This window comes from Scophthalmus maximus, chromosome 9 (assembly GCF_022379125.1).
Source record: "Scophthalmus maximus strain ysfricsl-2021 chromosome 9, ASM2237912v1, whole genome shotgun sequence".
Lineage (NCBI taxonomy): Eukaryota > Metazoa > Chordata > Actinopteri > Pleuronectiformes > Scophthalmidae > Scophthalmus > Scophthalmus maximus.
This window is the reverse complement of record NC_061523.1, coordinates 13,826,864-13,840,680: the sequence shown is the minus strand read 5'-3', so window position 1 is coordinate 13,840,680 and position 13,817 is coordinate 13,826,864. Positions and strand designations below refer to the sequence as shown.

The following is a 13,817-nucleotide window of genomic DNA, read 5'->3' as shown; positions in this document are numbered from 1 at the left end:
TCTGCCTCACCTACATTTCTCTTTCAAACACTGATGGTTTCAATCAGCACAGTTGGGGATAATATACAGCTTGACATCTCTGCATTTCCTAATGGGGTTTCCATTGTTCACTTCCACAGTGTCTTTCAATGCCTCTGTCTGTCTTCAGCCCCTCTCCTCATCGATTATTGATCGCAGGGGAGAGACAAATTCTTTAGCGGAGGCGGAAAAGAGATCCATTACTGAAGAGCAGGGTTAAAAATAGAGTTGGTACTATATTGGGAACAGATCAGTCATCGGAGAGAGAAAACGTGGAGGATTAATGAACAAGAAGCAAAGAGAAATGAGGGAAAAGCGCTAGAAATGTTTCTACTTTGGGAGAACTTCCTCCTCCTCGGACCTGTCTTTCACCTGGACACTCCCTGAACCTGATCAAGGACAGGGCTGAATGACAGAGGGAGTGGCCACTACAGTAATGTAGAAGTGAAGGCTTGTGTTACTGCATGTTGATCAAGCTGCAATAATATCTAATTACAGATCAGGCCAGTTAGAGGAGAGAAGGGTTGGACTGACAGTCTATGGTTCATTTATAGGCGGATGACACACAGATTAAGCTTCACGGATAACAGATACAGTTTTTTGGGTCAGACTAATTCTCATTACTTATTTGTTCGTAATAGTAGTCACAGATTTTTCCAAATTGCTCCACTGGCACGAGGGAACTCATTAACCTTGCTTATCTGGGCAGTGACAAAAGAACACCACCCTATGTGAGTATCCATGACGGGTCAACACCCAACGTAACACCCAACACAGTGAGGCGACAGTTAATCAACTAATTAGAAGAATCAGGTATTTACCGATGACAACACCCTGAGGCAAAAGATCAGAATTTGCATTAAACAATGTTTTGTTTTGTTTTGAATCATTGTAAAATGTGTAGAACTGGTCTCATTAAGTCTCTGGTCCTCTGGTCAGAGGTCAGGAAGCTGCATCCAGCAATTGTTTTTTATATTCTTGGCACTAGTATCACGCCAGACACATTTTGATCCCGCATTTTTGGCTTGACATATTTATCAATGTGGTAAAATACATGACTTACAAAAGGTTATCCAATGTACTGCAAGAAACATTAGATGAGGGGAAGAAGAATAAGAAATGTGTGTGTAATAAATTTGACCACAGTTGTATGTTGCTCTCTTGACATGTTTTTAGCTTTTAGTTGCCTCAAGTAAAAAATGAAAGTTGGAAATACATTTGCTGGTTCAACAGCTCTCTAACACACACACCTCAGTCCCTTTCGCGTTCCGTTGGCAGTGTTGGCCTCATTTCCATAATTTCATTTGAGCTTGATCTTTGTCCTCCGGGAGGATCAGCCGCTCCCAGTGTTTCTGCCCCTTTTGAGGTAAATGTGTGATTTGAGATACTGGACTTAGAAAGAACATTCACTTGACTTGATGGGAACACCAGATTACTGGTCAATAATATTTCTGCATCAGTACATGAGATGGTCTCCTCCCTTATAGCGAAGGAGTTTTGCCTCTTCATAAACGACATTCAAGGTAAGTTTGTGGCGCCCTCTAGTGGAATCAAATGTACCAAGAACAACTTCAAGAAGACATTTAATCATTTAATTAAACTCTCCTGCCAAATACATGGACAGTGTTTTACTCCGATCTTTAGCCGGATGCAACAAAAACAAGATAATGTATTTGTAAATTACATTTTAGAGTTGGACAACTGTGATGGGATGGAAGAGTCAATGTTAAGAAAAAAGTACTTGTTTTGAATTGTCTATAGATACTGCTTTAGATGTACATGTAATTACAAAGATGATAAAAAATATATAAAAGCAGCAAAAAAATATATTCTTTTAAAAATTGTTTGATCTGTTCAAAAAAGTGCAGTAAGATATTTCAGCAAAACTGATTATTCCAAAAATTAAAACCTTTCTGCCAGGACTCTACCAAAAAGTCTTTGTTAACATTTTTCACAATTAATGTCTATGCTTAACCCATTTTTTTTAAATCAAGATAGTCTGTATATTTTCTTATCATCAACAAAACCCCTGAAAAGACCAGAACCATTAATAAATGGATTAGATGTTAATCTCCCTTATAGCGCACCTGAGAAAAGAGTTACTGCCTGGTGGGTCGAGGGAGTGTTGGCACCTTTAGGGTTAAGTGGAGTCGCCCTTTCTTCCCCCTTTTTGGTCAACAAGTGGACTCTCCCTTTCCTCGATATTTCGCTGACAGGCCCACAACCCATTGTACTCATTTGGCTGTTTGTCACCAAACCCAATAAATTTCTTTAGCAGATTACGCAGAATATGTTAATATTGGGAAACCAGCTACGAATAAATAAATCCATTAAAAAAAGAGTGAGTCAATCCCTCCAACCGCTGCACACTGTGGTATTTAGTAAACCTTACTCAAAAAGGAGGAAATGGGTCATTTCTACAGGACTATTTTCAGCCATGGATTAAAACACATTTGGTGCTTTGGTGAGTATTTATGGCAGGAGAAGGATGTTAGTGGGATTTACAGAAAATAAAACTACAGTGTGTATGTGTGTGTGTGTGTGCAGATGTGTGCATTTATAATGGACCATGTAATCCAGAGCAACAGAGTGGCTCATTGTGTTTAATAGATATTGAACAATGGAGGTTTTATTGAACGGAGGAAGGAACTTTATTGGGTTTTGGTTAAACAGAAAATACTTGGAAGAATATATTCATTGTTTTTTATGGCCCCTTTTCATGGTCATTTCATGGGAACATGTTGACAATAACAAGGATGTGGAATATTGCCAGCCATGTCCTTTATAGTGTCATTTGTCTTGTCCTAAACTAGTTTCATCTTCTTTTTTTGTCTTCCAAGAATGTTATAATTACCTGAATGTTCATCATCACCACATTATTAATTCAGCAAAATCTCTACAACAAGGCAGACATGTGAAAGCTCATGAATAAGTCCATTTGATGTCATCAGCGGTTGAATTCTGAATTGATTCTGAATCTGTCGATGCAGAATGTCAGTCGTCTTTATAAAAAGAGCATCTATCCCCAGTATGGTGTTACTATGGTGAGCGGCTCCCGGTTGTGTCCGTTGATAATCGGCCAGGGATTAAAGTACGGGAAAACAGGCTCATTAAATTTCGCATCATAGAAGGTGAAGAGGTGGTTCATGTCTCCTGCATCGTAAAATGCCACTTCACCTCGACCGTAGTCCAGATAGATCCCCACCCTCCTGGGGGGTTTGGCGAGATATACCAAGCTGTCCTCTGAGTCGGTGCATGCTTCGTACTCACTGGTCCCGTTGCCTTTGTCCCTCAGCACAAAGGTCCAGAAACCGTCTTCTGGGCAGAGGCTGATCTCCTCCTTCCTGTTGACCGAGGCTGTGGCCACACCGAGACCCCACGCAGTCTTGGAGCCCACCACCACCTCCCAGTAGTGTCTGCCGGAGGAGAAGGCTTCGGAGCCCAGGACGATGTTGTAGCGGGTGAAGCGCTCCGGGTTGTTGGGCAGGTTGGGCTGGAGGGGGCCCACCTGGACACTGGTGAGACAAGGGGAAACCCACAGGCAGGGATAGGCCGTGTCCGGGTTGAGGGTCACCGCTGTGACTGCTGAGAGGGCAAGAGTTAGAAATGGAGACAAAGATGCGTTTATGGAGAATGACCTGAGCAAGCCTCTTTGACAGTGACCTTCAACAAGATACTGAATGCCTGCCAGCTCAATTAGTGTAAGGAGAGCTAGATGAGAATGTCAGGTACATGGATACAGATGAAATATAAATGATACACTGCGTCAAGAGAGAAAACTGTGATGTAACTCCAGAGATTCACTTAACCAGTATGCATGTCTAGTGTTACATGGCAACGACATGTCAAGTTTTAGTAAACTTTTGGGATTCAAGGTTATTTACATCGTATAATTGAAAAGTTACAAATTTAAAAAAATCACACTTGTCCACTTCATGTCGGCAATATAAATAAATTAGCAATTTACTATTTTTATCCACAATTTGTAGAGTTGCCTCGAAACATAAAATATTCAAAATGTCTTGTTGTTAAATAATTTTTAATGAAATGAATGGAAATCTTTTAGAGTCTTTTTGTCTCCTCAGAATTTTTGAGTCATTTTGGAGGGTTAGTTGTGTTGCCTTACGATCCAGTTTTTTTGGAGCTCAGCCAACACAAAGGAATAATAGCTGCATCTTTTTGAACCCTTCTTTTTCTGTTGCCTATCTCATTAAAGCTCCCCAACTTCATGGAAGAGGAGAGCAGCACTAAATCACTCTTGTAGGTGAGTGTGGGTGGTGTGGGTGTGTGTGTTTACATACCTGGCTGGAAAATGGAGCTCATCTTCCTCCAGATCTTGTACTGCAGAGGTCCCAGAAAGTCTCCTGACTGCAGATCAACACCCACTTCTGGAGGGCACTCAAACAAGCTCTCAGCCCTGAGAGAGAAGGAGAGAATAATGTAAAAACCTAAAACCAGCAAAACAACAAGTAAAGTAGTCTTGAGACACACAAAAGATCATCATTCCGTATAGCTCCTTTGTAAATATGAATTGGAAGATAAATTGTATTTTGTATTTGTCTGTAGTCCTTTCATAACTGTCAAGCAAGTGTATACCAATGTAAAATATATAGAGTATAATTTGAGTTCCAAAATGATATAACATTTTGTAGGATTTAGGAAATCTCTAGAATAAAATATTCATCATTATGTTTTCATTGGCGTGTAATCACCAAAAAGCTATGAATTGTTGTGTCCTTCATATAAACACAGATGTGTCCTCTTCTACTGAGCCTGCTTTGTTGCATTGCCGTGTTTCTACAGTAGCCCAGAAGGGCCTTTTGGTGTTTTGACATAACCCTGAAGGCCACTGTACTGTAGATACTCCTACACACTCGTAAAGGGAAGAGTGAGGGGAGAGGCTGGTTGCCGTCTGCCACCTCACCACTAGATGCCACTAAATCCTACACACTGGTCCTTTCAATTATGAAATGTCAAGAGCTGTATACTTGTACAGAATATATGTATAATAGCACAGAAATAGTATTTTTCCATATGAAAATGAAGATGTAATCCTGATACAGCACGCTGAGGGCGTGGCCTTTATTCTCAATGTTTATAAATTAGTTGTAAACAGAAAAATATCTCGGGACCACGAGTTGGCACGAAAGGGTGTGACAAAGACGGCTCACTAAACCACAATCATCCTGTTTCAATGGGTCTTTGTTGATTACAAAACCAAACCTTAATCCTTGTGACTTTAGACAGTGACACAGAGGACGGAGGGGCGATGACACAGAGAATGAATGATCTTGTTGTGACCAAGGTGATACTCACCCTCCAATAAAATCTTTGATTCCCTGAAAAAGAGCAGATCACAACAGGCCCATGATTACAAAACGCACAAACAGCACACAGATAACACCTCTAACACTGCACCTTTAAAGTACAACATTACTCTTTGGTATTTTCTCGCCTGTGTTTTTCTTTTCATGCAACTGACATAACTTATTTTTTCAATTGAACTTTGGAAAGGTTGATGTAACATCTGTTCATTCTTGTCTTCCTCTCCTCTTGTCCCTCTTACCTTGAGCTGCTCCGGGTTTTCTTCTTCCCCCAGTTTGAGGTGAAGCTGGTCAGCCATGCTTTCCAATTCGCTGACCTGCTCCGTCGCCTGCGTGAGCGCCTCCTCCAGCTGGTTGAGCTTCTCCTCTTTCTGTTTCTGCAGCTTCTCCTTTATGAGCTCCTCCTCCTGCAAGAGAAACTCCCTCAGACGTCCGAACTCTGCAGAGACCAGTTCGTCCAGATCTGCTGCTCGCTCCTGAAACACAGGGAGGACTGCGGTCAGCACGAACAAGTGCACTACGGAGAGTTTCCTCGCTTTTTCAATTCAAAGGCAAAACAAACAAGTTATTTACTGCCATATACATTTAACTGTGCATCACATTGTTTCCTATTTTCCGTGACTGACAATCTGTGCAAATGATCAACTAGAAAGAATGAAGCAAAAAAGAGTAAACCCCTTAAGAGAAATGCTTCTCTGTTGGTCTGTTTGTGGGAAATCCTCCAACCTGTTGCACAGGTGTCATCTGCAGTATCAAATATTTTACAATGGCGGTTGGTCTTAAAATAATCATGTCTATAAATAAAAATGATATAAAGAGCCATCCCTCTGGTTGTGACAGCTGAACGGAGCTGCGTGTGTGTGTGTGTGTCATTTTAAAAAACAAACAGACACAGAGAGAATTTTGCAGGAAGAGTCAAATTGACCAACTTCCTCCCAACCTCGCTCACCCACATCCTGTCACCCTGACAAAGTAAAACACAGAGAAGTGAAAATGTATGAGTGTGCACATAAACTGGGTCAATCAGACAGACAGGAAAACATACACACTGAGGGAGACATACAGAAGAACACACACTCGGAGACAGACAGACAGACAGGAGAAGAAAAGAGAACACGGACATGTAGTTATTTGCTGCTGCCAAAACACTCCACTCGACACTCTAGGCTCATATCTCAGTTAAATACACACACACACACACACACACACACACACACACAAAGAAGTGGTAATTGTTTTCTGCTGTTATCGCTTTCTGAGGGTGTGTAACATCTCATGTATTTCGTATACTTCTGTACATATGTGTTTGGGTGCTTTCGTGTGTGTGTGTGTGTGTGTGTGTGTGTGTGTGTGTGTGCGCGGGCGCGTGTGTTGTGTCTGTGACCTGTGTGACCCCCTCTGCAAAGAACACGGACGTGAAGAAAGCAAACATGACGTGACGTGTGAACGTTTGTCAACCAGTCTCTACATTTCAGGACCAGGCCTCCGCTTTTGCCAAACATGAGAATAACCACGTCTGACAAACTGTGCTGAGTAACAACCTGTTGTGTCACCACCAGTCATGAGTAGAACGAGTCCTCTGTTATTCACCGTCGGACAGGTAAAGGTGGAGGAATGCAGGTGAACGTTGCCAAGCTATACAACACAGACACACACACACACCAACACAGACACAAACACACACGTAAGAAGGCTACTCTGGCTTGATGAGGTTCAGGATATTGTCTCACTCTTTCTTTCTCTCTCTCTTTCATAGTGCTTCACAAACAGCTCACACACATACACACAACCAAACAAACACACACACACACACACACACACACACACATATTGATACCTTAATGAGCAGGGTCTTCTCATTTGTCTGTTTTTGGAAGAGCGTGGCCTCCTCCGTCTGCAGCTGAACACTCTCCAGGGCCACAGACAGTTTATGCTGTTGGCAGAAGAAGAGAAGGAAAAGTCAATCACATGCAGAACATGGCTTAAATGTGGGTTCAGTAAACTAGATTATGCTTAAATGAAGAGTTAATTTCATTTGGTGCCTCTCTCTGAACAACAACAACAACAACAGCACCATTAATGGGAGTCCTATGATTCTTCCCCAACTGACTCACATATTCAAAAAAAACTTGTTAAAGACACAGAGGAGGTTTTCTTCACAAACTGATGATGGTCGGCTGAAAGGCTCAAAGTGCAGGGGAGTTTTCAGAGTTCACACTGACTCGCTGAATTCCTCGGAAACACAAGAGTGCCCAAAAGGCTGCTGCGGAAATCAGCGATTCTGCTCTCAAAAACAAGTTGCATGTGACAACATCTGCTTTGCGAAAGCCTCCATCTGTTAACACCAGAGCAGTTGTGGTTTTCGATAAAGTCCCTTTTTTTAAGTACAGAGAAGCAAGCCCTTCTGTGATTGGACTTTTAGGATGTGTTCGTCCAACTGGAGCATGAACACAGAGAGGAGAGATAGGGGAGTAAAACATAACCAGTAGCCGGATGTTGTGTTGTAGCTCCAGCTTTTGTCAAATATCAAACACAGAGGAATTATAGTTTGGTGATCCATAGAGCTCATGGTGATTAGTCACATAACGACATCCTGAGAGTGACAGGAGTCCCATCACCTCAGAGAGAGGTCTGATTTGAGGTTTTGCTGGTTGACAGATTTAGACACTTCCTGCAGAGACACCCTGGGTGTGCGTGGTGAGGCAGACGTCGGAAAGAGACAGTGGCCCACCTTGTAGTTTTCAAAAGCCTCGGTTATAGGGATGACGTTGTGGGTCTTGTGGTCCCGGGACATGCCGCACACCAGACAGATGGGGAGCTGGTCGTCTTCACAGTAGAGCTTCAGCTTCTCCTCATGCTCCTCGCACATGTCCATGCCCAGACGCGACCAGGGCCCGACGGACGACGCCACGCTGCTCATGCTGGAGCCGGGCTCGCGCTCCTCCGGCTCCTCCAGCGCGCGCTCCAGGTCCCACCCGGTGACGTCGGCGGCCGTGTCCATGGCGCGCGCCCTGCGCACACTGTCCACAACGTTGCACAGCAGCGAGTTGGGCCGCAGTCTGCGGCCGCACGACTTTCGACACTTGGGACAAGTGCACAGCTCGTCCGCCTTGGCCTCCCAGCACTGGATGATGCACACCTGGCAGAAGTGGTGTCCGCACTCGAGGATCACCGGGTCGCGGAACAGCTCCAAACACACCGGGCAGGTCAGTTCCGAGTGAAGTTCTTCAAGTGCGCTCGCCTCCGCCATTCTCTGCCGGGCGCAGAGTACTGACTGAGGCAAAGAGAAGGGAAGAAAACTGCGTCTGATGGCAAATCTGTGACAAGTCAAGACTCGACTGCTCTTCCGTTCCCAGGGAGGGAGTGGTCTGAGGCGGCTCGTCTCGTCCGGGGAGGCAAGGGAGGCAAGGGAGGCAGCGCCTCCTCAGAGAAGAAAAGGGGGGCAAAGTTTTGTATGTGATGACAAACCACCAGTCGGTTTGAGAGTCTACATGTAGTGCAATGTGTTCAGGCTGTTCCCGGGTGTCGTTACCTTGTGAGATCAAAGCCATCAAAGGTATGGATCCATCTGTCACGATCGAAGGTGATGACACGGTTAATCTCATTGTCACAATTGTTACATTTCACACACATAAAGCCAGATTTTCTCAGTCCAAACGTTGACAATTTGATGATAGAATTTAATTTATACAGGGAGACATTAACCATTACCAGATCTAAAAAAAAAAGGGTTTTACTTTGAAGAATTATTTTCTATGACCCTGGAAGGAGTATGACCTGTTACTATTTATTATAATTTGTAATTTCCTTTATTTATTTTGACCTTGTTATCGTCTGTTGTCTTTCTTGTTCCATATTACTTGTACTTTGTACTTTGACAATAAAGTTTTTAAAAAATCACACAAACAACCAATCAGAATTAAGTTCATTGCTGTTGTCAGGTCGAATTCTAGAGCTCTCACATATTAAAAAGAAAAAAAGAAGTGAGCAGGTTTGTTCACGGAAGTGACGCAGCAACAGGCTGCTCCGTGACAGGGATCACGGCCTTTATTTGCCCGGAGCCAAATAGATTTCCTTAGAAAGAAACCAATCGGTATAATATCATCTCACTAAGGTAGTATAAGGAAACACAGAGAAGCCTTTTTTTAACAACAGCAACAACCCTTAACCCTTTAACGACTCAATACATTTTTTTTGTATAGAACCGTTTTAAGCCTTAAAACAAATGTTACCAGGTGATGCATCCTCTCTCTGAACAAGTACAGCTGTTACCGGTCATTGGTTGGAGGTGATCTTGTAGTTGTAAATGCCAATAAATCAGTGGAGGGTCTTGAACTACTCAGTCACCGAGTGTTCTGCAGCCTAGTGTTACCCAGCCGACCTTAGTGGAGACTTTCAGAAAATCTGCAGGAATTAATGTTTTTTTACTTGTTAATGGAGAGGCCATACTTTTGTCCACATCATCCATGGCACTTTTCCAGAAGATCAGAGGTCAAGTGATCCAGTGGAGGAGTCCTCAGCCGATGCAAGGCAAATCAAGTGTATAGCTGGAGGAGGATAAAGAGCCAAAAACTGGCAACCCAGAAGCACGTTTTTTAAATGGCTAATAACTAAATGAAGTAACCATTAATAATAAAAAAAATTGGTCACAGTTTACGAACCCTTAGTAAAAGAGGGCCGACCAGAAAGTAGTGAGCTAAATAGTACATTGAATGTAACTTACACGTCAGGGACAATGTTGGGTTGCAGTGACTCATTTTCTTTTTTAAAATATTTGTAAAGAGGGAGATTGATAATAATCTCAAATCAAATAGCCTGGACTTCTTCCACAATACACTTATTTTTATTCAAAGCAGTAACTAGAAATGTGGCTTCAACAGGAAAAACTCAATGTTAAATAAAAATTCAAATGTGGTCACCAAGTATTTACCTAGTGGCTTTTAGGCATCATGAGATTAAAATGGGTTGCACAGAGATTGTAGTAGTTAATATTCTATTTACACAGCAGTATCAGAACCTAACTTTGAAATACACATATTTCTCTCGTGGTTGGTTAGTTAGTTAGTTTATTGTACATATATACATGTGTATACATGCCGGGCGCAGAGTACCCATATATATTTATATATATATTATTGTATAACACTTAGTGGTTGCCCTATACATAAATAAACTCTTACTTTTTAAAAATGCTGCAGCCAAATAAGTCCTTAATTTGAAGTTAGTATTTAAAACCATAACATGCACATTACAAACAAACTTTTGGTTTTACTCATTGCTTGTGCTCCTCATTTACCCTGTTATTAGAAAATAATTGGCCAAGTTGGTATCAATATATGCCATATACACACACTAACTGTGTTTATTACCATAACTCTATTGTAAAGGACCATTTGGGAAGAGAATATGCTTATATGCCATATGCTTCACTCGTTAACTGTGCATCAGAGCGAAACTGAGTTCAGACTTAATTCAGATAGGTACATGTTCAATATAAATTCCCAAACACACCCTAGCTGCAGGGTACTGAGTCAGTAACACTAAACAAGGAAGAAGAAAGGAAACTTGCTGACACAGAGCAATTCACTGTAAGTGAGACTCAGGAGCTGTGTGGAAACAAAAACCATTGTTAAAAAAACAAAAAAACTATGGTAATTCCGGGCCATCCACAGGTTACACATCATCACCGATGACTGTAAGTTCAGCGTTGTGACTCACAGTGCAATGATCCGTTTCACCGGCCTGACCATGATCCCTTTGTTTCCCAGTTAGTCGTACCTCTAAGTGCACACTAGATGGCCATGATGTACAGTCCACCACCTACGTCTCAATGTGCACAGTTTGTGCTGCTTTGTTTCTTTGTTCAAATCCTGGAATCTCTCCTCAGGACCGAAGACTAAATGTCCTTTCATAGTTTTTGTATTGTCTATGATAAAGTTGTGCGTGGTACAAGTATCAGTATTAGCTGTCAACTCATTGATTCTAAATGGCACCTCATCACCTTTATTTGCTATGTACATCGTTAGTTTCCCAATTGTTCATTAGCTTTCCACAATCTAACAATTCCTTAAAAGGCTCCAGTAAAATGTACATTTTTTCAAAAAAACTGAAACAGAGGATTTCCCACTAATACACGACGCACATAAAGGGGAAAAAAACCCCACGGGCGTACTGTAGGGGGGACAGTTGTGAAATCACAGAAGTGCCATGTACTGTACAGAATACGGAGCTTTAAATTCTTTTTTCAGAATATTTCTCTGGTTCCCACAATGAGGGGAGTCTCAAAGAGAGAAAGAATATGAGATCATACAGAAACCAACAAACCGCAGAGAAGAGTGTCTATGTGATATCAGTAAAGGAATTACTGCTAATAAATATCAGAAGTCATGGAGGAGGTTTAAGACAGTAATGCTTAAATGCAGGTACTGTTTGCATTGCGCAGAGCTGGAACTAGAAGATATCTACAGGTTGTCGGGCGCAGCGTCTTTTTTTCGTTGCTTTGCATCAAAAGATTATATACTTGAAATGAAATGGTCTCTACCTCAGCTGACTGATAAAACAAGGACATGCCACCCCATTCTTTCCCAGAAATTAGCCCGCCAGATATTGTAGCAGGGGAAGTTTGGTCGTAAACGGGGGTTGGGAGTGGGTTAAAAATGTCCCCCACAAGGTTCCTGCTACAAGTATAAATAAGAGGAAACCTCAGATGCTGAATGGACACGACAGAAATATATAATTATAATTATTCAACTTTGGATTTTTCTCAGAGAGGAAGTCTGTGTTTGCTGACGTCCCTTTCCAGCAGATGTATATATATATATACTGCTGCTCTCTTGTGCAGGATGTCTCAAAGGAAGATGCTACAATTCTCCACAGGAGCTCTGCTCCTTCTCCTACATTGGTTTGGTGGCCTGGTCCTCGGAGAGGTCGACAAAGACTTTTCCAGCTGCCTTGATTTTTTCCATGACAGGACTCCTCCACAGGGTATCAATGAAGCAGGATACCAGCCAATTTGCCAGCGCCACAAAAACCAATATCACTTTGCCAGCCTGTATAACCGTCAGCATCGCGCTCCACTGTACTCTGCGTACACACTTGGCCCTGCAGATGGCAAACGCCCCGATAGCACTTGGATGTATGAACCACAGGTACGTACAAAAACAATGTTTGCTGCTTACGAGCAACCTCTTCCTTTCAAGATTAAAGATGTCTGTTCAGTGTTATTGGTTAAGATGTGTTGAGATATGCTAAGATTTTCTGGACAAACAAGTGTTGTGGCATGATTAAAGTAAAGCAAGAAAGGTCATCCCTTGGGGTCAGTGAATTTTAAGTGTTCTAAAAGATATTATGATCAAAGTTTAGAGTTAAGTGTCCCAAAGAAATGCACACAACTTTAAGGCATCATGAGAAGATGTACACTGGAAATTTCTGTTCAATCTGAGTGTCATTGTGGTCACTGCGTTACTATCGTAGCACAGAAGGATAGGAACCCTCTTATGAACTGTGAATTCAAAAATGTTGTCACACACTTTTTTCTCAGGTAATGAAAGGAAAGATGCACGGCTTTGCTCTCACATGGCTTTTCATTTCAAACAGTATAAAGTATCATTAAGCAGCAAAACCCTTAAAGGCTTCCCTGTTCCTCCCTCCCTGTCTTTAAGCTGGCGTTTTCCCGTGCAAGCTCAGAGATGTCACCCTTCAACATACCTGTGGACCAGAATGTGATCGAGACCCAGGCGGTGCTCGAGGACTACAGGAACTCCAACTTCACCAAAGGCCACCTCAATCCCAGCATGCACCAGAAGACGATAGAGGACCGCAAGGCCACCTTCACCCTGACTAACATCGTCCCTCAGCGTGCAGACTCCAACTCTGGCCCCTGGAACGGTCTGGAGAGGGAAGTGTTGAGAAAATTCAAAGCGTTCTGCGTGGGGCCGATGTATGTGATAACTGGGGCCATGCCATATAAGTCAGAAGCGCGCTGGATCAACAGCCGGGTGTCTGTTCCTGAGTACATGTGGTCTGCCTATTGTTGTCCATCCTACAAATCTGACCTTCCTGGGTCTGTGCAGCCATTTTTCCCCACATATGCTGCAGTGGGAAGAAATGACCGCGACAGTGGCGAGGAGATCGTGCCAGTTAATATCAAGGTGAGGAAGTCAGTGCGAGGCTATGATGTGAGGCGAATGACTTTAGAGACCCTGGAGGGCATCCTGAGACAACGGCTGTCCATGCCCATCAGTCTGTTTGCTGGACAGTGTCAGTGAGAAGGAACAAGAAGAAATGCTTGAGTGACTTGTAGTTCCTCCACGTCTGGTCAGAATCAAGATGTTAAAAACTTTTGGCAAGACCTACCTTCCTAACTGTCTCTTTAATCACTGAATGAGATGATGAGTTTGATTGGTGAAATGAAATGAAATAAACGCTTTTCCCTCCAGTCAGTGTCATCTTGATACATCTTCAATACCAGGGTGA

The 13,817-nt window shown here is 42.5% G+C and overlaps 2 protein-coding genes across 3 annotated transcripts; one reads left to right on the top strand and one right to left on the bottom strand.

Annotated features, from left to right (window-relative positions):
• Nucleotides 1-1,596: 1,596 nt before the first annotated feature.
• LOC118319246 (zinc-binding protein A33) lies at nucleotides 1,597-8,721 on the bottom strand. Of its 2 annotated transcripts, none has more exons than XM_035649496.2 (6): nucleotides 8,074-8,721; nucleotides 7,180-7,275; nucleotides 5,585-5,818; nucleotides 5,335-5,357; nucleotides 4,320-4,435; nucleotides 1,597-3,603 (listed from the first exon to the last, which is right to left on the bottom strand). In XM_035649496.2, exons 1-6 carry the CDS (start codon nucleotides 8,590-8,592, stop codon nucleotides 3,038-3,040), a joined length of 1,554 nt encoding a protein of 517 aa, XP_035505389.1. In that variant the 5' UTR covers nucleotides 8,593-8,721; the 3' UTR covers nucleotides 1,597-3,037. The 2 variants fall into 2 exon arrangements, with proteins under 2 accessions (XP_035505389.1, XP_035505390.1); XM_035649497.2 differs by having other exon boundaries at nucleotides 1,597-3,600.
• A 3,443-nt stretch (nucleotides 8,722-12,164) lies between these two features.
• Nucleotides 12,165-13,779, top strand: LOC118319250 (endonuclease domain-containing 1 protein). The gene is made up of 2 exons (XM_035649503.2): nucleotides 12,165-12,490; nucleotides 13,004-13,779. The coding sequence occupies exons 1-2, from the start codon at nucleotides 12,185-12,187 to the stop codon at nucleotides 13,607-13,609; spliced, it is 912 nt and encodes a 303-aa protein (XP_035505396.1). The 5' UTR covers nucleotides 12,165-12,184; the 3' UTR covers nucleotides 13,610-13,779.
• Nucleotides 13,780-13,817: the final 38 nt, after the last annotated feature.

Bases quoted from the DNA above. Each gene is read 5' to 3' on its own strand.
- LOC118319246 (XM_035649496.2), bottom strand. From the start codon at position 8,592: ATGGCGGAGGCGAGCGCACTTGAAGAACTTCACTCGGAACTGACCTGC. The intron at 7,276-8,073 runs GTGGGCCACTGT...TTCTGCCAACAG, and splicing joins AGGCTTTTGAAAACTACAAG to CATAAACTGTCTGTGGCCCT. The intron at 3,604-4,319 runs GTATGTAAACAC...TTGCCCTCTCAG, and splicing joins GAGCTCCATTTTCCAGCCAG to CAGTCACAGCGGTGACCCTC.
- LOC118319250 (XM_035649503.2), top strand. From the start codon at position 12,185: ATGTCTCAAAGGAAGATGCTACAATTCTCCACAGGAGCTCTGCTCCTT. The intron at 12,491-13,003 runs GTACGTACAAAA...CCTGTCTTTAAG, and splicing joins CTTGGATGTATGAACCACAG to CTGGCGTTTTCCCGTGCAAG.